Below are 26,616 nucleotides of genomic sequence, written 5' to 3'. Positions count from 1 at the left end.
AAGAAGTAACTTTTATTGCCGTTTTTGAAGATTTTATTTTTATATTTTTGCTCAAGTGGACTCATTGCCTCTCGGTTGTGTGCAGCCAGCGAGGTATGTTTTATTTTGGGATTTACTGTATGTTCATTGTGCATTTTTACTGTCATGTTTCTACAGCTTGTAAGTGATATTAATATGTTGTCATCTGTAAATTGTCATATATTTGAACAGTTTGATGGTGGATATGATGACGGTGATGAAGGGCGGAGAAAAGAGAATAAATCCATCAGTAACTGAAAACCCATGGTGTCGTCTAATTCCTGGAGGGAGTGATAATTTGAAAAGCTCAACATATCTCTATTTATGCTCTCAATAACTTTGACACCACAAGTAACTAATCTGAGACAACTAGGATTTGTACCCAGGTTCATTGTAAACTCCGACTTATCATTTTCACTGTTAAGAAGCTGAAAAATAACTTAATTAAAGCCTGAATTCTTTTCAGTCTGCAACATTTTAGTCTGGAGGTATGAACTTATAAACTCCTCTCACAGAGTTGGTGATTAAAACTAAACTTTAAGCTGTCAGAGAAAACTGACCTGAGTTCAGACTGTTTACTTACATCACAGCTACACTCACAGATAACTGCACCTCCTACCTGCCTATCAACCAGCATCAAACCATTAACCTTCTCCAGTCCCGACTGAGTGGAGTCCTGCGGAGATCAGATGAGAATCTGGCAGTTGGTGGCTGCTTGCTCCACTGCCATTCAGCTGCTCGCAAATCATCCTGGCACCGACTAATTACTGGAGTTTGCCAGCCTGTTTCTTATGCAGCATTTGAATAATTATAATTATAGGCATAGCCGTTGTCAGCTTTCAATGTCCGATAGTCCACCACTAACATTTTCGTCTCATCTTGTCATTAAAAATGAAACATAGATTTCATCTTGGTTGTTATTATCAAGACCTATTTTAGCTCGTCATTGTCTTGTTTTTGTCATGGAAAAAAGGTTGTTGATGAAAAATTTCCGTTATAGTTTTCATCAATGAAATTAACACATTTTAGTTGCTTTCCAGATCTACTTGTTTACTACATTCCTGAAAAACTAGCAATCTCTGGGGAAATTTCCAGTGTTCCCTAGCTTTTACATTGATATTGCTTCAGAATCAGAATCAGAAAGCTTCATTGATCGTGACAGAAAATCGTCTTAGACATTGCTCATACAACAAACAACACAACACAGAAACACACAATTCCTAAAACCTAGTGAGATAAAAGAATACTGAAGCATAAATAATTTATACAGAGTTTAAGAAAAACTAAAATGTGCAACGTGGTAAAGTGCATGTGCTAGGGATCATTGTTGTTGTTTGTTTAAAATGTTTATGGCAGTGGGGATAAAAGAGTTGCGGTAAGTGTTTTTTCTTGGACAGGGGGACTTTATAGCAGGGGGACTTTAACCGGAGGTGGAAGGACTTGTGCAGGGGGTGAGTGGGATCTACTGTGATGAGGTTGGCTTTCTGTGTGACTGCTTGGGTATGAAGTTCTGATAATGGAGTCTGAGTTTTGCCAGTTATTTTACTTTCTTGGTTGATGATCCGGGAAAGCTTTGATTTGTTCTTGACAGAGATGTTGCTTTGTCCACTCTAACCATTAAAAAAAAACACATTTCACAAGTTTTGTTGTTCCATTAGATTCAAATCTGATCCAAATTATATTTTTAACAGTTTTAATTCACACCATAAAGATTTAATTCAAAACACAGTGCTTCTGTTTAAACATTTGGTGCTCTTGATTAAACATTTGAGTTTAACACAGGATATGATGCTTCTAATCATTAACCAGCTATGTTCTCCTGTCAACCTTGATCATTGCTCACAAAAAACCACAACAGGAGGAGGCCATCAGGCTACAGTATCGGCTTTGCATCTACACCGTATGCAATCTCTCTTTTTTACAGAGCATAGCATCAGCTGATTGGCATCAACTGCTTTGCTCATGCTTCACCTGGCTACCACCTGACTCAACCTGATCTCACAGAAATACGTGAAATGACCACAACCTCTTAACACCGCATTCCGTGGTGGCAGTACATAATGGGTTGAAATTACGGCAACATTAAAGATATTCACCTACAGCCTAGAATGCTGTTATTTTACATTTAGCCTACTTCAGGTAAGTCCAAATGCCTTTTTATTATTGTCAGACTAGCTACTCAACATTACAAAACACCACATCTGGGAGAGTCAACAGGCAACAGGCATAGGATATTTACATCTTTTGGTTCTTGAAAAAAACACTGTGATTATTTTTCTTTCTTCTCTGGCTTCATATGGCAGAAAAATCACCAGCTCATTCATTAGACAGTTGTATATGATCACTATGGTTACCGCGACATCCACAGGCACAGCTACCAGCTCCTCTTAGGACCCCCGTGCCTTATGGTGCGTTATATTTACATTGTAAGTCGGAACTCGGAGCTCCGAACAATGTAACCTCCGAACTGAGCGCTTCTCAGTTTATAAACTGGGACATGGAACATGGAATTTGAAAAAAAATGGACAGTTAATGAAATGAAATGAAAAACCCAACGTTTATGCTTGTAGATGCTAGATTTCAATGCTTTTCCGACTTCAAACCTCCAACTTACTAGTACAACTGAATGCACCATTAGTTGTGGCACAAACACCGGGCTATCAATGGATCAGCTGTGCAGTGTTATTAACCGAGAATTACGTGGAGAATTGAACAACTTGCTTTCCCAGCTCAGCAAGGATCTACTCCAGCCTTTCCCCTTCTTGAATCAGTGTAATGTGGATTGATCACTGACAAGGCTACTGCCGCTGCAATTTCAACTTTGTGCTGCAATGCGTTAGTTAGCCTAACTAACAGAATATTGATCCTCTTTTTCACCTATGTGTGGGGGGGGCAGTGGGGTAGCCTGAGTGTCAGACTGAAGCTCTCAGAACCTTCAGTCTGACATTGCCTCCATTGAAGGCGATTTACAAGGGAGAGGGAATTTGATTTTTCCCTAACCAATCAGTAGAGATCAACGACTCACCCAGAATCTGACGTCATTAGTATCCATGCCTCGGGTGTGCCGAAAACAAGTGAGCATTGCCCGTTTAAAATGTCTCCGTCGTCGTGCACGCCCAGCTGCATCGCCGTTAAATCCAGTTTAGCAGCTTCCTTAATTTGATCCTCCATTAACGCGAGTAGTGGCGAAATACCTCGATAGCATCGTCAATGTGGTCTGTAGGATCTGTAGTGGTCGCCATTGTTGCTATCCTCACCAGTTACCCACCAGCGTACAGCTTGACATCAGCGTGGCGCTGATTGGCTAATCGCTAGACCTGCCCCCACTCCCGGCGTTCATTGGTCTGTCCATCGTTTGGACGAGATAAATCGCAAATTCATTGCAGTATGCCAGACTAGAGATGCAAGCCTACTCAGTTGAGTGGGCGGGGTCTATGGTCTGGAACCAGGCTAGCAGTGGGGGGGACGGATCGGGGTCACTATAAATCTGGGGGGACACGTCTCCCCCATCCCCAGTGCCATCTGCGTGCATGCCGGTACCACAGAAACAATGCCAATGTAAAGTCAATTAGGATCCATTGACGTGGTGTCCACACGGATTCCCTGATTCAACAACGTCACGTCAACCTCGTTTTCCTCAATGATATCTTTAACATTCCTGTATACACACAAAAACACAAAAGTGTCCTTGATAACTCAACAATATGACAGGTTAATGTCAAGGCCATAAAATACAATAAATGTATTTTGCCAGCTTTTGATAGCGTAGGGCTTTAAGAGCATTGTGCTGTGGGCGCGTTCCACTACTGTTTTGCAGCTACTGTTCATTCCATTTCAAATTGTCGTCCGTCTGCCGTAACCAAATCCAAACGCCACTAATAAATAAATAAATAAATAAATAAATAAGAAAAAAAAATAAGGCTGAGCATGGAAGAACCAGAGAGGAAACACCATCACATGGAGCCGTCTGTATCAGGAGGCGGCAACCTGGCCACTCTCCACTCCACCAGGGGAGAGTGGACCCCAAGCCAGTGCCACAGAACCAGCAGCCGCCCCCTGGCGCACACTGCTCCCACTGAGGAAACACTGGAGTTAAGAACTAAACTATGATAAATGACATAAAATATTAAGATGTAGGCCTAACATAAAATAAATTTGTTATTAAATAAATTAAAACATATAGCCTACAGTAGATAAAATTAGAGCATGCTAAAAGTAAATACAATAATAGGCTTAATAGTATCTAAGCAATAATAGGCTAAATAGTATCTAAGCAATAATAAAGTGTCTAAACAATAATAAATAGTATCTAAGTTATCTATTAGGCTACCATTCCACTCTGTAAATAGATTTTAAAATTTCAATATAATTTTAGTATTATTTTTGCTTATTTCATTATTGTTATTATTGGTTTACTTTTTAGTAGTATTGTATTCTCTGAGGATGACTCATTTTAGTAACTGCGTACAGTAAAAAAGAAAAAAAACAAAAATCATTTTATACACTGGGCCTTCAGAGTGCTCTCTGAAACTACACCTGGCATGACTTGTGTCCAAAAAATGAAAAAAAAATCAAAACTTTGTCGTAGAGCTAAACCAAATACATCATTGGAAAGGTCTCAACCTGGAGAGTGACATATGTCAGTATGAAGATTCTACATGGCTCCTGTTTTGAGCCATTCACCTTTGAACCTTGACCTCAGTGCATGTTTGAAGGTGTATAACTCAGCAACAAAAGGGGGTACAGACATGGGACCAACTGTTATAGAGAGTTCTTGACTTCAACTATCATGTGAGTGTAGTCAACAACTGGGGGTGCTGTCAGATATGGGTAAAATATGGATAAAAATAATTTTCACCCATTTAGAAGTTAGATATTTAAAATCTGATTACACAAATGTGTTTACCATACCCTTAAAGTCCACAGTGTACTCTCAATTCCAAATCTAGGAAAAACACTTACATTTTCCAAAAACTACAATTCCCTAGGACCGCACCATGCAGTTTGATACATATTAGCAACATAGTTGTAGTTCTTCTGATTTGCAAAGTAGGGTTCTAAATAGGGTTGTAAAAAGATATATCTACCCAATATATCTAATATCTAGTAAAGCTGAATTAGTAATTACATTGCACCTAGATGAACTATGTTAAGAAAAAGTAAAGATTGTTGGTTAATTTTCAATATTTTAGCTAATACACTAGAAACGGCGTTTTTGGGATGGTAGGTTTTTGCAGCTTGTAAAATAGAGTTGTAAAATAGGGTCATAAAAAGATAGATCTACTGAATATATATAATATCTAGTAAAGCCGAACTAGTAATGACACTGCACCTAGATGAACTATGTTAAGAAAAAGTAAGGATGTTGGCTAATTTCAGATATTTTAGATAGTACTCAAGAGACGGCGTTTTTGGAATCGTAGTTTTTTGCAGCTTGTTGTAATAGAGTCGTAAAAAGATACATCTACTGAATATATCAAATGTCTAGTAAAGCCGAACTACTAATGACACTGCACCTAGATAAAATATGTTAAGAAAAAGTAAGGATGATGGTTAATTTCAGATATTTTAGCAAGTTCTCTAGAAATGGCGTTTTTGGGACTCCAGTTGTAGAGTTGTCAAATAGTGTCATAAAAAAGTAAATCTACTGAATATATCAAATATCTAGTACAGCCGAACTATCTGTTAACTACTAACTATTATTGGTGGGAAATTATAACAGAGGAATATATTTGCTGTTTTAATATCAAGAACACTTTCGTATTTTTGTGTGTATACAGGACGTTGTTGAATCAGGGAATCCGTGTGGACACCACGACAATGGATCCTAATTGACTTTACATTGGCATTGTTTCCGTGGTACCGGCACGTAATTTCAACCCATTACGTGCTGCCACCACGGAATGCGGTGTTAAGAGGTCGTGGTCATTTCACGTATTTCTGTGAGATCAGGTTGACCTGACTAGTACCATCCAATCTTATTCATGCAGTTTATTCTGCTGATACACCAGAACAAGCAGAGACAGGTATGGTAACATCATAACCTGGTAAGACCATCCTGATGACATGAGCTCAACATTTTGTTTTACTATCTGTATCAGTATGGACTCAGTGCCCCCCCAAACACTTTCCAGACATTAAAATCCAATCTGGGCCAATCAGGGATCTGCACCGTAATTGACAACGTAAGCAGCCAATCAGGGACTGCGCTGTAGTTGATGACGTAAAATGCAGGCCACAGCTTGCAGAACAGTAATGGCCGCTCCCGAAGCAACAAACGCCAACTCTAACATTAGCAGAGTAAACACAGCAGTAAGTGAAGTTATTGTAGAAATAGAGTCAATAACAATAATCAAACAAGAACAAGAGTATGCACTCGCCGAGTTTTCCAGAGGTAAATATGTTTTCACTAACTGACTGCACTAATGGAAGACAAGATAGGAGAGGCTTCAAAGCTGGGGATTATGGCCACGCAGATTAGTGTTCGCAATGCTTCGGATACACAACAAGGACACTGCCAGCTGGTATTCAGTAGTCCAGACACTTGGTTGCTGAATGAGAAATGACAAAATATGCCAGTGTATCATGAAAACCTCACAGAGATTGTTGGTGATGAGATACATATCACATACAAATGGTAAAAAAAATGGTGGCTGCAAGTGTTTGGAGCGGCACTGAGTCCAGACCGATACAGCGAGTGAAACAGAATGTTGAGCTCACATCAATAGGATGGTCTTACCAGGCTAACAACATCATGGCATATTTGAAAAAATGTTTCCATCAGGCTTACAACATATTATTGTTTGATATGCCAACCTCACAACTTTGTGCATTTTTTTGGTAATATTATTGGAGGGGGGGGGGTTCTTCTAATTTTGGGCCTTTTCACTCAAATTTCAAATGTCCATTAAACAGGTGAATGAAACAGACAACATGTCTGACATACAATGACTTTTTCTTGTGTTTAGGGAGAAATGTCAGCATTTAAGGTTGGCAAATAATTATTTTCATTATCCATTAATCTGCTGATGGTTTAAACAAAAATCTTAGAAAAGAGAAAAAGAGGCCCATTATAATTTCCTAAAGCCCAAAAACATACATGTTGCATTTTCTGAGCAATAGTCCAACACCCAAAGATATTCACTCTACTATCTCATTAAGCCAACAAAAGCAGCTGAACCTCACAGTGTGTATATAAGGCAATGCATGCAATGATATTGTTTTAAACTTGTTCTAACTTTTTTATTACTTAGGCTGCCAGCTCAGATCTGGCCAGGGACCGCAGATGAAAACTAGCCTTTTGGATGATTCCGGCATATTTACAGTTCACTGTTCATTAATATGCATTGTCCCTGATAAATAAACAAATAAATAAAAAATAAATAAGTTACAGAGCTGAAACCAGAGAATATGTCCTGGTTTTGCTCTCAATTAATGACTTAATCTGGGGCGCCCAGCCTCCATTAGGTGGAGTTTTGTTGCTAGCCCCATCTCCGCAAGGGATGTGAGGACTCTAAAACTTCACCTGAGCCTCCCTCGGCATATGGCTGAGTATGGCTGAATTTTCATTTTTGGGTGCACTATCCCTTTAAGCAATTGTTTAAACAGTTGTCAAATATTTTTCGCTAATCAGTTACCTGCTTAATTAACCAGTTGTTTCAGCTCTACAGCATATTCTCTGATAAGACAGTCAATAACCTACCTCCATTTCCTATTTCCTACCTGTGTTTGAGTCGGGGGCTGCGAGTGGGGGGGTACAGTGCAGTGTGGGTTCCCTGGAAACTCCCCTGAGCTCTGAGCCCTGGTTTGGGAATTGGCTGACCTTTGACCTCCTCCTCCATTTTCCTCCACTGCTGGCAGGCCAACAGAAAGTCCACATGCTCAGTGGAGACATTTTCACTGTGGGTTTCTTGTTGGACACAGAAATCTACAGGAACCTGACAGGATAATGAGGTTCAGGATTAGGTTAATAAACATATAGGTGATCGAAACTTTGAATGGACATTTGAGGGGTCCCACCATAGAAAAATGTTGACATATGTACATTAAAATGGAGACTGAATTCTTTTTTGTGATCAATTTTTTATTGGCCATTTTTTCCTTTTTTAAAAACAAACAAAAAAAAAAAACACAAGAAAACAAACATTAATACAAGACACAAAAACAATACGAATACACCAATGACAAAGAACCACAAGAACCACAAAAACTTATATTAGCATACACACACACATACTAACACACACACACACACACACACACACACACACACAACCAGGACCCATAACCACCCCTGCAAAGATCGAAACAATCAATCTGCTCAATCAGATACAAAGAATAACTAATGAAGAGAATCATAAAAATGACCTTTAAGATAGGCCAACACCAAATTCAACATTCATTTGAAATTGAACACATCACACTTCTGCAGGTTCGGAGACTGAATTCATACATTGGAGGATTCACATATTGCGATGATGCTGTCTGACAGACAGAATTTTGCCAAGATTTGCATAATAAAAAAAAACACATTTCAAAGTGCTATCTGATACCCCCACTCCCCGCAGGTATTGTGAAATGGTTTAGTCCATCTGACAGAAGGGGTCAGGTGTGTGATACACAGAAATCACAAGCGCTGTTAATGTAAACATGTGAGATGGACTGCAGTCTGACTAACAAAGTCAGAATGCCTCACCAAAAAATCAGGGACTCATAAAAAAAAGCCAGAGTACAGAAAAAACAAGACAATGAAAGAAGCAGAGAACAATGGACAAATGTCTATGAAAAAAAAAAAAAAAAATGTGAGGAAGCAGCAGGTATGACAAGCAGAGCTGATGGTGAGAAGTGAGGCAGACTAATGTTGGCAAATACAATCTGCCGTATAAGGTTCAGTTTTAAAGCTACAGTGAAAACACTGGTATCATAACAAACTAGAGAGCTTGAGGCATCCATTGGGACCAACCATGTTATCATATCTTGTTGAAAATAAGTTCAAATGACACTCCAGTTATGCTAAATTTTGGTGAGGGAAAAGGGAATATTGCCTCTTTTTAAAAAAAATGGTGTATTTAAATATTTCTGCATACTGGAGTCCCTAAACAGTCTTGAAATTGCATAAATTGGGTTTGATTGAAAAACTGAGAGTTGACAACCATATATTCTTTACACTGTTTCAGTTCAGCACATAATTTAACAAATATTTGATTTAAGTAGCCCTCAAGATAGAATAAATAAATGAAGAAAAAATATTAGGGCTGTTTTTCACTCATGATTTGATCTTATGATTTAATACCTTGCAGTAATTTCTTCAGTCAGTGTCTGATTTGAATTTTCTATGACCATTCTTGGAGGGCATTTTTTTCAGCCCAGGACACACAGGTGACTACCTCTACTTTTCAAAATATAAGGTCTTAACACAGAGTGGATAAAAAATACATGTTGAAATATAATTAATTTGATTATATTCACAGGCAGTATACATTTTGCATAGTGGTATGTATGGTGATTTTGCACCCAACCCCACTGTGATGAGTGTGAATGAGGGGCCCACTACAGAAAATGTTGTCCCCCTGCCCATATTTCCTAAAAGCTGGCCTGCTGTCGGGAAGACATTGGCCAGTGCACAGCAGTCAGCATGGATTACATGCTGTAAAAAATAATTTACTAATCCACCCAGCACCTCTGTGCAGCACCACTGGCTATGGCAGGTACAGTCAGAGAGACAGAAGGTTTCGATACAGGTCATTGTTCAGTGGTACCATACCTGTTCACTTCACTTCGATGTCAAGACTTAGGAAAGCTGAGTCAGTGCATCTGGTTGTTTTGAATGTTTAAGACATCAGTCCAGTATTCTTGCAATCTCTTGCATGTGTAGAATATATGTGTATGATCTGCATTGTTAACCCCACAATCCCTCCAACAATTGGTATTGGCTTGTGCATACTTCAGAGATATTTGTGGTGTTATAAAATATCTTAAATTCATCTTCCATGCATATTCCTGCCAATAAGGGGATCTTTTATGAGCTACAATGTCTTTAAAGCTTTGCGTCCATTCATTGTCAGAGATTTTTATTTTCAATTCCTTCTCCCAATTCTCTTTGATACCATTCAAGTCTTTAATCTCCTTATCTTGTAATATTTGGTAAAGTTGTCCAGTAATCTAATTCTAATTCTAACTTGCAAGTACCTGTAAAAGTGATTACTTGGGAGTTGATACAGTACAGGCCAAAATCAATTTTAATGATGATTGATAAAGAAATTACCCCCAAATGGAAAACACTAGAGAGTAAATTGGTGGGATCATTACATAGACTGATTTATTCAAGTCAGATGAAAGCAAATTGCTTCACACTTAAAAATACAGTCAAGACCTGGAGAAGATTATTTAAAATAACAGATGTTAAAGACAGAGATCTAATTTGCCTGAGAGAAATACAAGACCCATCCTTTATACCAAGCAAGTTAGATGATGCTTTCAAAATATGGGGCAACAGAGGCCTAACAATATATTGTCAAATGTACTGTGAGAAAGGAATTGAGTCATTTGACAATGTAGCAAAAATATACTGTATGTTTTTGCTACATTGTCAAATGACTGGGTCTTGTATTTGGGTCTTGTATTTGTCTCAGGCAAATTAGATCTCTGTCTTAAACATCTGTTATTTTAAATAATCTTCTCCAGGTCTTGACTGTATTTTTAAGTGTGAAGCAATTTGCTTTCATCTGACTTGAAGAAATCAGTCTATGTAATGATCTCACCAATTTACTCTCTAGTGTTTTCCATTTGGGGGTAATTTCTTTATCAATCATCATTAAAATTGATTTTGCTTGTGCAGTGTAAAAATAGTTAGTTAGTTTGGGTAGGGCAAGTCCCCCTTAATTTCTTTTTTGCTGTATAATTGTCAGCCTCACTCTTGGTTGCTTTCTATCCCATACAAAGTTTTCTCAACAAGTTCTCCCAGTATTTGAAAGAAGCCCATGTAATATACAAGGGTAGATTCTGGAACAAAAATAGAAAACGTGGTAAAACATTCATTTTAAATGAACTAATTTTTTCCCATAGTGTTAATGGTAGATATTTCCACCTGTGTATGTCTTGTTTTATTGACTTTTCTAATTTCCCGTAGTTGCAATGATATAGATTATCCAGGTTGTTTGGAATAGTCACTCCCAGATATCTCACTTCATCTTGGTCCCATCTGAATTCAGACTGTTTTTTAATGAGATCGTCTAACTTACATGGCTTCTGTTTTGTTCAAATTCAACTTATAACCTAATAAAGCGCTATATTCTGTGATTTCGGTTAACAACTCTGATAAAGAGTTTAAATATCTGTTATATACATAACTATATCATCAGCATACAGTGCAATTTTCTGTTCTTCCTCTATTATGGTAAGTCCTCTTATCCCTATATTCTGTATTGTACTCTCAGCTAAGGGTTCTATACATAAAACAAAAAAGTTGTGGTGACAGGGGGTCCCCTTGTTTGGTTCCCCTTCCTATAGTCAGTGTGTCAGATAAAGTCCCATTTACTCTTACTCTTGCTGTTGGTTCTTTGTATATTCCTTTTATCAGATTAATGAAAGTCTGACTTTGGTCAGGAAAGGCCATGACACCCTGTCGAATGCCTTTTCCGCATCCAACATTAGGGTCAGCATTGGTGTCTTAGTTCTTAATGCATAATCTTAATGCATAACATTGATATCTAAATTCTCATCTCATTGTTGGAAAGAGTAGGCTATGTAATAATCAGTGTATGTGCAAACTTCTTGTGTGGGGAGGATACATTTGAGACTTCTTGGAACCAAAGTTAATGCTCAGTGTTACATAAAAAGAGGGAAAATCCTACCTTCCTGTCTGGGTCTGTGGAGCTGGCTGTGGAGCTGACAGAAGGAGATCGCAGGAAAAGATCTCTCCTTGATCTCATTTGTTCCTCATCATCATCCCTGCCTCTTCTCCCATCTAGCTCCTCCCGTCCAGTCTCTACTTCTGCCTTATCCTTTTGTACCCCTCTCTCCTCATCATCCACACCTCTCTCCTCTTCCTTGCTCTCTCCATCACAGATGCTATTCTGAATCCCGCCACCTGCTTCTTCCTGGTTAGTGACATCACAGGATGTGAAGGCTGCCCATTGATCCTCCCCTGCCTCGCTGTCCGAGTACACAATAGCCAATTCAGCTTGAAGACAGTCACTAAGGTGACTGTCGCTAAGATCATCTCTGTTGCTGAGGTCGTGACCCCAGGTCTCATGTACCACGGCTGCTGCAGGTTGCTCCGAAGGATCTGAGGTGACAGTCGGGGGCTCTGATGATGAAGGACACACTGAGCTATCAGAGATGAAGAGGAGCTCTGACAGAGTATCATCTTTCATCCCTCCGGCTGTCTTTCCAATCCATCCATTCTCTTCTTTTGTTTCTCCTCTTCCTCCTTCATCCTTCTCTGTTTCTCCACTGCCTTCTTCTTTTCTTTCTGTTTCTCCTCTTTCTCCATCTTCTTCTCCCTCTCCTCCTTTGTCAGTGGTGTGTCCTTCACTTCTGTCTTCTTCACCCCTTCCCTTCTTCTCTCCTATCTCAAAAACAAGATAGTCACACTCATCTCCATCTCTTTTTCCATTGTCTTTCTCTGCAGCCTCATCTTCCTCCTGCTTGTCCCTGATTGGCTGCTGCACCCCAAGGACCTCTGGGTAATGGAGCTCCTCCACTTCCTGACTGTGCCAGCTAACCAAGTTTTCTCTCTCCATGTCTGTTAGTGGTGGCGATGAACTGATTTCCATGGCAACTGGATCTGTTGGCTGTATAGGAGTGGGAGAGTTGTTGACGGGGTTATTGTTTCCAGAGCTGCTGTTCTCGTGGTTGACGTCCGTTAGCTCAGCTGTGGCCCTCCTTAGCCCAGCTGTTGCTCTCTGTGGACACAAACACTTAATTATATAACCTATATTATACCTATAACCTTATAATTATAACCTGATAACTTCATTCTAGCCTGAATATTAAAACATTCTGAACATTTTGGTTTTTATTTATACAATATTTGTATGGAAGTCCATTTCTGCCAAAAAAAAATTGTTTTTAAAAGATGAAATGTTCAGTATGTTCTCATCCAAACTCCTCAAATACTGCCACTTTGTCAGTGGCCTTTCACATCTAAATATTACTCACTAGGTAGCCTCCTGCGTATGCTGTTTATGTTCTGGACGACGTGTCAATTTATGCTTGTTACATACATTGTGCATTCTCAAAATTCACTTCTGTTTTCACAGGAAATGTACAGTTTCTGCTCATTAGATGTATACAGTCTTTTTCAAAATTAAACACAGTGTTTTTATGCTTATGTCCTTGTGTAACAAAAGCACCTTCTTAGGTTTTGAAAAAAACATGGTTTGGCTTAAAACTAACACAGGAGGTGAACAATTCAATTCAATTCAATTTTATTTATAAAGCCCAATATCACAAATCACAATTTGCCTCACAGGGCTTTACAGCATACGACATCCCTCTGTCCTTAAGACCCTCACAGCGGATAAGGAAAAACTCCCCAAAAAAAACCCCTTTAACGGGGAAAAAAAACGGTAGAAACCTCAGGAAGAGCAACTGAGGAGGGATCCCTCTTCCAGGACAGACAGACGTGCAATAGATGTCGTACAGAACAGATCAACATAATAAATTAACAGTAATCCGTATGACACAATACACTGGTTTCATGGGTGAAAGTCCAGGGTTAGTTGGAACTATCCATCTCCCCTCCCACCAGCCCTCCCCTCCCACCAGGACTTTTCAGCTCCTTAAGTTACGTTGTTATCTGAGGTGTTACACATTGATGGCGTGCAGCTGGGTTATACGCCGATGCCATTCCATTACAAAAGGTGCCTTTTTGCATAGGTATCTGACGCAGAAATCGCTGGCTTAAATTTTAGGAATGAGCTAAAAAAAAAAAAAAAGACAAATGTGTAAGACACTAAGTCCCAATTTAGACTTTTCAAGTCAAATCAAGAACAGGAAGTCAAAATTGAATACAATTTTTTGTAATTACTAAGTCAGAATTCTGAGACAAGTCAAAATGGTAAGATCCTAAATCAAAGCTATGAGATAGTAAGTCAAAAGTGAGGTAAACTCAAACTCAACTCAGTTGTGACTTTTTAAGCCAATATTATAATTTCAATTTCAATTTTATTTATAAAGCCCAATATCACAAATCACAATTTGCCTCACAGGGCTTTACAGCATACGACATCCCTCTGTCCTTAAGACCCTCGCAGCAGATAAGGAAAAACTCCCCAAAAAAAACCCTTTAACGGGGAAAAAAACGGTAGAAACCTCAGGAAGAGCAACTGAGGAGGGATCCCTCTTCCAGGACGGACAGACGTGCAATAGATGTCGTACAGAACAGATCAGCATAATAAATTAACAGTAATCCATATGACACAATGAGACAGAGAGAGAGAGAGAGAGAGAGAGAGATGCAGGTAATGACAGTAGCTTACAACAACATTAATGAAAGTAATAATATTATAGTTATAGTTCTGGCTACTGTGGTACAATATGTTGAAAGTATGTATTAATATCTGACAGTATACTTGTGTGACAATAGTCATATGTGTATAATAACAGTAGAAGTATGACTAATGACTAATGATGGCAGCAGCAGCAGGAGGCATCTGGCAGGACCACGGCAGCAGCACAACCACACACGTCACACTGTCCAGGCACCGCTGCGGTATGAGTTATTCTGAGAGACAGTGGAGCACAAAGGCTCCGGAGAAGAAGCCGAGTTAGTGACATCCAGAATGGCCGAGTTAGCAAGATGCAGTAATAGGATGAGAGTGAGAGAGAGAGAGAGAGAGAGAGAGAGAGAGAGAACACCTCGTGTTCAGCAGGATGTGTGGGACCCCTCAGAGTTACTGCAGGAGGGCATCCAAGTTATTGTTTGATCATTTTTTTAAGGGATTTTTTTTCTTTTAAAATTAAACTACGTCTGAGAATATACATTAATGTGAGCCCAACATGTTTTGCCTTTTGCAATAGCCTATCTTTGTGAAAGTGGAGCTTCCTTCCTCACCGGCCTGAAAAGCAAACACAGGTCAAGACTGAGGCCTGACAATCTCCATCTGCTTGGTTCAATGTGCTATACAATTTTATAGTATATATGTAGTAGGGGTCCCTGCCCCATGTCTCTTTCACCTAAGGGGTCTTTGGCCTGAAAAACAATGAAGATCCCTGTTGGAAGATACTTTTATAGTTGAGACTTCCCAAATAATTCTGAGGTCAAAATGTCCAAAATATTGACATTGTAACTTACAGTCTTGATGTACCTTACAATGTTTATTACACACTCTGTTTTATCTGGTCTCATATCACAGTTGCAAAATCTGTCAAAATAATTGAAATATGATTTTATTTCATTTTATTTTTTTGCATATTGTGCAACCCTATTTTTGTTGTAATTTAGACTCAGAGTCTTTTTGCGGCAGAAATAGGCTTCCATAAATCAATTTATAAGCATGCAAATGTTAACACAGATTGTCTTATTAAGCTTCTCTCTGCCACATATTGACAAAATAATGATTCAGCCTGACAAATTTGTAATCTACTACAATGCTTTGTGTGGACAACAAATGGAAAAGTGAAGAAATAACAATGACTTTTTTAAACTTACATCCATGGACCCCTGACACACATAAAGTTATATGCACTTCTAGACACACTCAACCAAGTCACATATTTCCAAACCCGTAGGCTACACACACAGTAGATTATATAACTGTATACACCCTGTAAATGTGTGATGTGCTAAACTCAAGCCTTCATATTGTTACCATGGTGGCAATGCGTTGGCAGTGAGTGGGTTAGCAGATTATTATGGTCTGTCGTTCCAGGCATGTGCTGGTGACAGATGAGAAGTGTTGCTATGGTAACACTAAGTATAGCTGCAAAGGCAAGTCACAGTGTGGAGAAAGATCAAATTAATTGCATATTATTCAGCAAAAAAATTGATGACATTTTCCATATTCTTCCTGAGCTGGGTGATAGTTATACTGGTGTGATGAGATAGTAGATGTAGGCCTATAGAAGTTTAACAGCCAAAAAATGAAATAACAACATTCCTATTAATACTTTCTAACCCATAAATAAATATTAACAAACACTCACAAACACATATCTAAAATGAATCCTGAACACAGCCCAGCTTCAGAGGACTAAATTCAATCATTTATGAAAATTAGTAATGCCTCTGCAACAGTAACACATGCTCGTTTCGTATAATAACAATGACCACTGGAACTCCAGCTCTCAGTTAAGTGTGATCTGGCATGGCTCAAGAGACTTTTTCTCTAAACAAGCATTATTTTATTTACATCACACAGCCAGAGATTGACAGTCCTCTTCATCATTCAATCATGTGTGTTTCCTGTGACCCTTTCTATGATGAAAGCACCAGTCACTGGTGCAAGCTTTTGGTTGAATTCTGAATTTGAAAAAAATTACATCTCGTGACATTGTCAAGTTTGTTCTAAATGACCTACCAGACAAATGAAACATGCCATGCAGCAGGAGAATCAAGATTTGCGATGCCAAAAATCGTTATACCAAGACAACAAATAAGGTTCTTTGCTCCTCTGTTCCAAAAAGATTCATATGTTTTTTGATCTGGCATCCCTATCGCCAGGATGACATAGTTTATCAGTGTTTTTGAAGAAGAGATGATTCTTATGAGTGTTTTCTGATCTCCCACATACATGGTTGAGGTTAGGTTAGGTTAGGTTAGGTTAGGTTAGAACAACTTACAACTTTGTTATAGTTCCTAAATGATGAATGGACAGTACATAGATGCTTCTGCTGTTAGTCAATCATGTCAGAACATATGGGGGAAGGACTGAAGAGTTATTAGTTGCAATGCAGCTCTCTCAGCTCTAATCCATGCTTCTGATCACTGTCTGCCTGGATGTGAAACAGTGACCTTTTGGATCATTGCTATCTAACCTGCTATCTAACTTCCTTTTGAACTTCAGATTTAAAAAAAAAAAAGAAAAAAAAAGAAACCATAATTACTTTGCCTGGCTCAAACCTCAGTTTACCCACTACCAACAGCTGGAGACAGCCTCATCAACACCATTTAATCAGACACCTCTGTGTGCGTGTGTGTGTGTGTGTGTGTGTGTGTGTGTGTGTGTGTGTGTGTGTGTGGGAGGATTACAGAGCAGCTTTAGGCATCATGTGAATAATTTGAAGATGAGGATTCCATTCTATTCTATTTTGTGGTGTTGTATTCAATCATGTGTTCCATTTTGTTCTGTTTTACTCTATTCTATTCTTTGTCATCCAGTGTGGTTACATTCTGATGATAATATTCTGCTACAATATTCGTTTCTGCCAAGTATGTTGCATAAGACAGCATCCTAAAATCAGGCAAAGCACCAAAATCGTGACAGATAATCGCACATACAGAAGCCAAGAAAATCGGACTTTGATGGTAGCTCCAGCTCAGCCAAAGCCTCGCGCATACACCTCACGCATAGGCTACATGGTGGCCGCCAAAAACGTCCCCAAATCTCCACCGCACGACATAAACCCCGAGAAGGGTGTTGTTGTTTATTATAAAGACGTAAAGACGTCGTTGACGTGTGTCGCTGATCTGTTCATTTACCTACCAACAGCTTCCAGCACAGCAACCAAAACGAGATCATCTCCAGACGGCCGCGGCGCGCGCATTCCTCTCCACCTCTCCCCAACGGCAGCGCGAGCAGCCAGGCGGCCACCCGCTGGCTCGAGGAGGGACGCATACAAGCTGACGGCGCGTGTATGTGTGTGTGGTGGAGAGAGGTAGAGAGTGAGAGGAGAGAGGAGCGGAGAGAGAGGGACAGGGGGAGAGAGAGAGGAAGGATATATCGACCTGGGCTATTATGTTGCCGGTGAATTAGAGCAGAAGAGATAAATCTGTATTGGCAGAATATTGTTCATCTCTCTCTCTCTCTCTCTCTCTCTCTCTTTCTCTCCCTCTCTCTCTCTCTCCTCTATCGCTGGCTCTGTCTCTCTCTGTCATCCCTCTACCGCTGCACGCGCATGCTGCATCCAGCCGTTCCGCCCTCCAGGCTCCAACACTCTAAAAGATAGCCATCTTAACAAGTAGGCTAGGCCTGTAGGGATGTCATGTTCATCAAATTCACAATTGACTTGTGACCTTATGGTGGAGGACATGATTGGTGATTACACTTTTCACAGCCTACAACAAATTAAACAGGCAGTGTTTGAGAATATTTCTTCCATTTCAACAACATGAAAACATAGCAGCTGCACACATCCAAAAACCACTTAAGGCGCGTTTCAAGTATTACACTTAGGCTACATGCTTCCACACCTGCTGTTTTCTGTTGAGATGGTGGTACCTGGGGTTTGTAAAGTCATGTAGCTCTGGGTATCCAGCAGCCACTACCACCAGTTTCTCCTCCATTGTTTGCCAACATTGTTGTTGTGACCACCACAGAAAGTCTGCCTCTCAAATCATCCCATTTTTTTCAACTTGAGGAGTTCAGAGCGCTCCGGCAAAAACAATTACAAAAAATAGATACAAAATATATACAAATGAGTGAGATAAATCAATGTATGTAAAGAAAAACACATGTACATTCTTATAGAGAGAAGACCTTGGAGCACATAAGAAGGCCAGAGGCCATCATACTTCTTTTATGGCTAGATCCAAATAAATGCGCCTCTATATTAAATAGGATGTCCCTATACTACTATAGGATCAACCCAGTCTCACTCCAAAGTCATCGAAAACCGGTGCTTGGTCAGTGACTTCTGATTTCAGACGCAGTCAAAAAACCATCCTTTCACATTGCCATGATACGTGGCCGGTTGCCGTTATTGTTTAATGGCGCCCAACAACATCAAGGGAAAATGCAGCAGGACAACGGAAGTTAAGGCAGTAGAAGTCTGAGTAGGGCAGGTGAGAGGGGTGGTGGATGGGTCCAACAATCACTGACTTTCACGTGGGGGGCCAGTGTTCACTTCCCGCAAAATTGTAAAGCCAAACCCTGCTCTTTTTTCCTAGACCCAACCAGGAGTGTATGTTGGCTAAATGTAACCACATGTGTTTGTTGTTGAAGGAAAAAAACATCACTTTGCAGTGTTGTACCAATGTAGTGCATTTATTTTGAAAGAGACAGTATGCAAACTCTACATTTCCTGTGAAAACAGAAGTGTATTTTGAAAACAGACAATGCATGGAACAGGCTGAAGATGACATGGTGTCCCAGAACATCAACAACCAATGCACCCAGGTACCTTGCACATCATATGTCGACGTGGAAAGTCCATGACCAAATGTCAATATGTGACAAGGTCAGAGTGAGAATGTGTTGATAGACCTTAACAAAATCCACCATTACTCATAGGGGAGAGGATCGACATACCAATTACAACAGGGGTCCTCTGAATACACCAATCATAATGAACAGTAACAATCACTGATGAATAGGTGGACTGGTAACTGTTTAGGCTACTTGCTGTTACTGACTGTATGATCTTTGTTTATTCATAATATGTCTATCTATGTAGCAATTAGATAATGTAGTATCATCACGTGACTACCATGTGACCCTAGCATATGTATTTAAAGTCTGAAGAAGAGCATTCAGCTCTAAACACCACTTGTGGATGTGCCAATTAATTGCACTTATGGGAGCTATGGTGTGCGGACTTTTTTCATGTTGTTTATTTCTATTTCAACAACCACATCAAAGGGCTATGGAATTTAAATTTAGATGCCAGTTGACAAATATGATATGTCATTCAGTGTGCACACTACACCATGACTTTGGGGGAGCTCACTCTTGGTGGATTTTTAATGCAGGGTGGGCTGGAGATCACGCTTGCTTCAAAGATACCCATTATCCACCAAAGTATTCATGCTTTCTTGCGAACTAGCCCACTTAAAGTTAGTTTCAATCAGATCCATTGTAATCAGGGATGTGATGACTTGATCCAGATTCACTTGATACTTAAGATTTTTGTTATATATCCAAAACAAGCACGGTCCAACTTATAATGAGACCTCTGCATGCTGTTTTTTTCCGATAATTTCTTACTCAACTTATTCATCGTTGCCTTCTCTATCCTCTATTTCCAACCCATAGCATATAACACGCACACTGATGTCATAACAGTTTGCCCTACAGGCCAAGAAAAACCTGCAGAGAGTCAACTTTTCAAACCAATTTATTTTTCATCAAAATGCTCCGAATGGTTCAGAATGGTGTGGGAATTGGAACAGAAACAGTTCCATGCTGGTGGAAAAGGGGTAAGAGAGCACTGACTGTGACTCCTCTTGCAAATAAATATTCATAGCTGCAAGTATGTAGGCCTATTTGCTTTATGTCAGCACATCTGATATATAATCAGTTAATGACACATCAAACCTCCACACGGGTATCAAAACCAAACATCACAGTATGATGCAATATAACCAACTTCAGCAGGGGACAGTGATGTATCTCACTATATCCTCTGGTTTATTCACACAAATAAAACAAAGATAGGTCAAATAGCAAAACAGCCTGTATACACACAAAATGTATGGGTATTAAATCTATAAACTTCCTTGTTTTTTGATAAATCTGTATACTGACTACAAAACAGAGAAATGAAAAATGTCGATTAGCCCACAGACTTAGTGAGACCAAGAATGTTTTTTTCTTCTGATCTGATACAAAAAAAACACTTCACAAATTATGTTTTCAGGGGAGCTTGTGTCTTATTACGAGGAGCTAAGCACCCCCTGGCTCCCCTGTAGTTGGAGCCTTGATGACATCTGGTAAAACAAAAGTAATCCAATACCATTCAGGCCAATATTTATCTCAGTATATTTCAACATGCTTTCACTCAGTATTGACAGGTTTGGGTTTTTTCAGTCATTGCCCAGGGTGTTTCCAAACAGTATGTCAATATAGCAGCCTGTCACAACTCGCTGCTTAATGTAATAAAAACTAAATGTAGCAACCTACCTCAACTCAACAACCAGCACACTGTAACAATTCAAAGGTCCAGTGTGGCAGAAATATTATACAACAGTTAGTTCCGACCAACTAATTTGATTGGACGAGAGGCATTCCATGAGTGCTGATAAGAGTACAACATCACTGGGACATGTAACAGTAAAATCACTCTGCTGACAGGTGTTATATAACCAACTGTCACACTCGCTACATTGATGCAAACTAGGCTATAGGCTATAAAAGCAAAGCAAAGCTGTGATATCGTTTGAACTGAATTATCAATGATCATCTGATGAGGTACTGATGAGGATGAGGGAGAGCGGAAGCTGAATCCGGCCGTGCCAACATCCAGGTTTGCCAACGTTTCATCAGCTGAACTGGACAAAGTTACACAGTTGCAGATCAACGTAAATACAAAGTAGCTTGTGAGTTCCTAAAGTCTCCAAAAGTAGATCAGGAGCCAGAGCCTTCAGCTAACAGGCTCCTCTCCTGTGGAATCATCTTCCTGTTACGGTCCGGGAGGCAGACACCGTCTCCACATTTAAGACTAGACTTAAGACTTTCATTCATTCATTCATTCATTCATTCATCTTCTAATTCATCTTCTAACCGCTTCATCCTCTTGAGGGTCGTGGGGGGGCTGGAGCCTATCCCAGCTGACATCGGGCGAGAAGCAGGGTACACCCTGGACAGTTCGCCAGACTATCGCAGGGCTGACACATAGACACAAACAACCATTCACACTCACATTCACACCTATGGACAATTTAGAGTTATCAATTAACTTAGTCCCCAATCTGCATGTCTTTGGACTGTGGGAGGAATCCGGAGTGCCCGGAGAGAACCCACGCTGACACAGGGAGAACTTAAGACTTTCCTCTTTGATAAAGCTTATAGTTAGGGGCGGCAGTAGCTCAGTCCATAGGGACTTGGGTTGGGAACCGGAGGGTCGCCTGTTCAAGTCCCCGTCTGGACCAAAAATATGGAGCGTGGACTGGTAGCTGGAGAGGTGCCAGTTCACCTCCTGGGCACTGCCGAGGTGCCCCTGAGCAAGGCACCGAACCCCCCAACCGCTCAGAGCGCCTGTCATGGGCAGCCCACTCTGACATCTCTCCACTTAGTGCATGTATAGGTCCAGTTTGTGCATGTGTGTGTTTGGACCTGTGTGTAATTGACAACAGAGTGAAAAATTGAATTTCCCCTCGGGGATTAATAAAGTATATAAAATTAAAATTAAATTAAAGTTAGGGCTGGCTCAGGCTTGCCCTGTACCAGCCCCTAGTTAGGCTGACTTAGGCCTAGTCTGCCGGAGGACCCCCCCTATAATACACCGGGCACCTTCTCTCCTTCTCTCTCTCCCTCATATTCTATTACTGCATCAGAGGGATGTCGTATGCTGTAAAGCCCTGTGAGGCAAATTGTGATTTGTGATATTGGGCTTTATAAATAAAATTGATTGATTGAGTTCCTGGCATGTGTGCTGCGTTGCCTGGCAACAGACAGGGGGAACTGTTTTTTTTGTGGAGCTACATAACATACTTAAATAATTTATTTCATCACCTTTTGTTAACATTTTCTTACTCAGCATTGCTGTTTAAGCTGTTGTTGAACTGTTACCTAAAAGCAATATCACACTCGAGGTCCTGAAAACCTCCTGAATGTCTGGATCAGAAATAAGGTGAGCAACTTTAAGTTATCAGAAGAATGGATGATGTCTGGGCCACACTACCCGCGTGGGCAGCGCATAACGGCTACCTCACTAAACTGCTGCAGCTCACACGTGCAGTACTCAGACAGACAGCGTTGTTGCTGTGGTGCTGCTGCTGCAGAGCTGCCTGCTGCTGTAACTACTGTATTTCCACAATTTAAAGCTGGTACACTGATCATTTACGGAGTCATGGAAGCCATTGCATTGTCAACAACATGTTCATGCAAATATTTCACAACAAATGCCTTGTGATGAAAAATAAAGGGATTCTGTCCACAAAAACATCAGAGGGCTTTAATTAAAAATACATGAGGGAAAGTTTGAGTTAAAAAGAAATATTTATATTTTTTCATGTTTGCGACAGATAAAACAATGAAACTGCAGTGAAAGGTCATATAATGTCATTGTGATTATTAAAGGCTATTTTCACTCTCTGTTTTTACAGATAACTGTGCATGTCATGCAAATAATAGACATGACTTCTATTCTCTAAATGTGCAGCAGCTGAACAGCAGCCTTGCCCACCTAAGCAGCACTGCTCACACGGGCAGTGGGGCTTCTCTAACCTGTTAACACAGATGCCAAAATGAAAAATAAAATGTTCCACAATGGACACATACTGCTCACGCAGGCAGTGTGGCCCGTACATAAGCACAAGATAGCAGGTGCTGGACTAGCAGCCTGTCTGCTAGATGCCAAACAGGATAGGAGAAACACTGATTTTTATTTTTTTTAAGATATATTTTGGGGCATTTTAGCTTTTAATTGATAGGACAGTCAAGTGTGAAAGAGGGAGAGAGAGAGAGGGAATGACATGCAGCAAAGGGCCACAGGCTGGAGTCGAACCTTGAAGCCTTGTACATAGGGCGCCTGCTCTATCCACTAAGCCAGCAATGCCCCAACGCTGTTTTTTTTAACGTGAACCTGCTTTATTCTGTGTTTTTAATGGTTTAAATTACCTGGTCCATTTGTTTGAAAGAGGAAGAGACCTCTGTGGACAATTTGGCTCCTGGTAAAAAAACAACCTCCTGAAGAATGAACACTAAAGGAATTCTAACTAGGAGGAGTTTTGGCTACATGCAATCTGTAATCCTCACTGCTAAGTGTCACTAAATCCCCCTAAATCTTACACACTGGACATTTAAACAAACCATGCCACAAACTTACATTCACCATACTGATTTTGAGCTCTATTGCCAAGTTATGGCTTCTTAGTTTCTTTGAAACACATTTGAGTCCATTTTACTGTAGGTTAATAACACTGAGGCTTGTTTGTGACTGTTTTACTAATCTCATAGAATGAAGACAATTGATTTTTTTTTTTTTTTGGTGCCAATGTTAACAGGTTAAAGCAGCCACACTGCCAAACTTGGCTGCTACTCAGCTGCTGTATATCTACAGATTTGGAGGCTTGCATTTTTTTTCAGTGTGACGCACTCAGACTGAAAATGGTCTTTTGAAAATCATACTGACATCATACCACCTTTCACTTTGGTTTCAATGTCTGGACCACTCACAGACATGACTAAATAAAACACTTCTGTTTTACTTAACCATTCTGTTTCAAAACAAAAGCCCTCTGACAATGCACACAATTAACACAAGGCTTTTTTGTTGTGAAATATTTGCATAGCCATGTTGCTGACAATGCAGTGGCTTGCATGCCTCCATAAATAAGTGGAGTATTGGCTTTAAATTGTGGAAATACAGTACTAGCTGCTGTCGCAGACAGTTCTGCAGCAGCCCTACAGCGACAACGCTGTCTGTGTGAACACTGCAAGTGTGTGAGCTGCAGCAGTTCAGTGAGGAAGTCATCTCGTGTTGTTCGTGAAGACAGCATGGCCCGCGCCTTAACCAGTTAAGCAGCAAATTTCCGATTTAACCCACCTCTAACTCAGTTGGGAATAAAATGATTTAATCTTGCAGCTCTTCAAGACTTTCTAAAAGTTATCTATTGGATCAAATCCTGTTAGTGAAACAAGCCATTTTGCATTTTGTGTCTGATGATTTACAGACATCTCTTCCACAATGTAAGCTGTGGGAAAAAGTATTGTTAGGCCACATGGCAACATGTGACAGACCAGGAGCCAGGCTCAAAGAAGACTGCTTGTGGGTTCCGGTGACATGACGGCAGCTTGAATGAGCTTCCCCACTTTAATGAAGTTCGACCAAATTCATAAAACAGTGGAAATATTCGTTGCGGAAAATAAGGAACGAATCTCCGCTCGAGTGGCGTCTCTGAGTTGCATGAACTTACATTTCAGAAGAAAGCAAAGGAAAAATCTGTCAAAGCCACAAACGGAAACAGCATGGTGGAGAAACGCGAGATTCAGCAACTGTTTGATGAGCTGAAAGACTCTTTAACTAAAGAACTTAAGGAGCTAAGACTTGAGCTGAAAGAGTTTCGCAAAGATAATGAACGTGACACAAAAACAATAATGCAGCAAACAGCAGACTTACGCAATGGCATGGAGCAGATGGTGGCACGAGTTGATCAGCTGGAGGCCAGGGTAAGCAGCCTGGATGACGCCGAAATCAATAATCAAAAAAACGACTGAGGCAATGATTTCTTAAATCGATCAACTCATTGGACAGGTGGACTAGTTGTAAAATAAATCAAGACAAAACAACATCTGCATTTACAATGTTGCTGAAGGAAGCGAAGGATCCGACATGACGGCCTTTCTTAAACAGCTGTTCACGGAGGCCATTGGAGTTTCAGGAGATCTCAACATTGTGCGAGCTCACTGAACTGCGAATGAGCGACAAAACTCAGCACGACCCATTATTCCTGCTTTTTATAACTTTGACACGAAAAGAAAGATCCTGCAAGCAGCATGGAGCAAGAAAGAGGTGAAATTCCAAGACACAAAGATCTTCTTCGACCATGACTTCACAATGTTTTGTTTTGTTTTGTTTTATTTTATTTTCTCAAATAAAAAAAAACAAACACTGCTGCTAAACCATTTTGCTAATTGGTTTGCTTGTATGGTATAATAAATGTAGCTGTAATTTAATTTTCTATTTAATTATTTAACTTTATTACAAAGGGGAGAAAGGAAAATGTTAAATTTGTAGAAAATAATTATAGGAACGTGTAACACAGAGTTGGTAATTCGCTTTATGTTTAAGAGAATGTTTAATTTTGTGAGAATTCCTCCCCTTATGATTTTTGTATTTCAAAATTTTATTTACTTAGTTAATAAAAAAGGAGGAAGCAAGGAAAAAAAAAAAGAATGCCGTTTGTCAGAAAAATTTGGAGGAAGGGAGGGAGGCACAAGCTGGCACAAAAGGGTATGTACATGCTTACACTGTTGGCTGACACCCTGATCCCAAAGATATTTACAACAAGTCACCATTGGATACCATCTTATTTGGGGGTGGTACAGATGGAACCCAGCCCCCTTATGTATGTCCTTGTTTTTGTTATAATGCTTTGTTTCCTTTTATGGTTTTTCGCTAATAAAAGTACCAAGGTACACCAAGCAGAGAAAAATGCCAGCCTATTGAGGAAAGCATGCTAAGAAATGGGTCTTGTAGACATATGGAGAGAGCTAAATCTGGATAAAAAAGATTGCACTTGTTACTCTGGAAGACACTCAGTCTACAATAGACTTGATTATTTCTTAATGTATAAAGATAATGTAACCTTGGTTAAAACATGTCAAATAAGCTCAATAAATGTGTCAGATCATGCAGCAATCTTGTTGACACTAAAAGTGCACGCTAATAAGGGTAAATCCCTTTGGAAATTAAATAATTCACTTTACCAGGATGTAGAATTTATAGAAAAAATTAGAAAAGAATGAAATGACTATGTGGAAATAAATGATATAAATGATAATAAATGATTCAAATAAATAAATGATCCTCCTCTTGATGTGGAGGAGCAGCAGC

General features: G+C 39.8%; 1 protein-coding gene across 6 annotated transcripts in view; it reads right to left on the bottom strand.

The window, feature by feature from the left end:
- Nucleotides 1-26,616, bottom strand: part of LOC117271795 (uncharacterized) — a 56,352-nt gene that overhangs the window by 17,867 nt on the left and 11,869 nt on the right. For 4 of the 6 annotated variants that reach the window (XM_033650190.2, XM_033650189.2, XM_033650188.2 and 1 more), the window contains exons 1-3: nt 17,667-18,035; nt 11,871-12,923; nt 7,741-7,955 (exon numbers count right to left, since the gene is read on the bottom strand). In XM_033650190.2, the coding sequence (XP_033506081.2) occupies nt 7,741-7,955; nt 11,871-12,923; nt 17,667-17,798 (1,400 nt within the window). In that variant the 5' untranslated portion in view covers nt 17,799-18,035. Of the gene's footprint in view, nt 1-7,740; nt 7,956-11,870; nt 12,924-17,662; nt 18,036-26,616 lie in introns of those variants that run through there. The other 2 variants (XM_033650192.2, XM_033650191.2) reach the window with 2 other exon arrangements.

Source organism: Epinephelus lanceolatus, chromosome 12, assembly GCF_041903045.1.
Source record: "Epinephelus lanceolatus isolate andai-2023 chromosome 12, ASM4190304v1, whole genome shotgun sequence".
Classification (NCBI taxonomy): domain Eukaryota; kingdom Metazoa; phylum Chordata; class Actinopteri; order Perciformes; family Serranidae; genus Epinephelus; species Epinephelus lanceolatus.
Note: the sequence above shows the minus strand (reverse complement) of the source record. Positions and strands in the feature narration are given on the sequence as shown.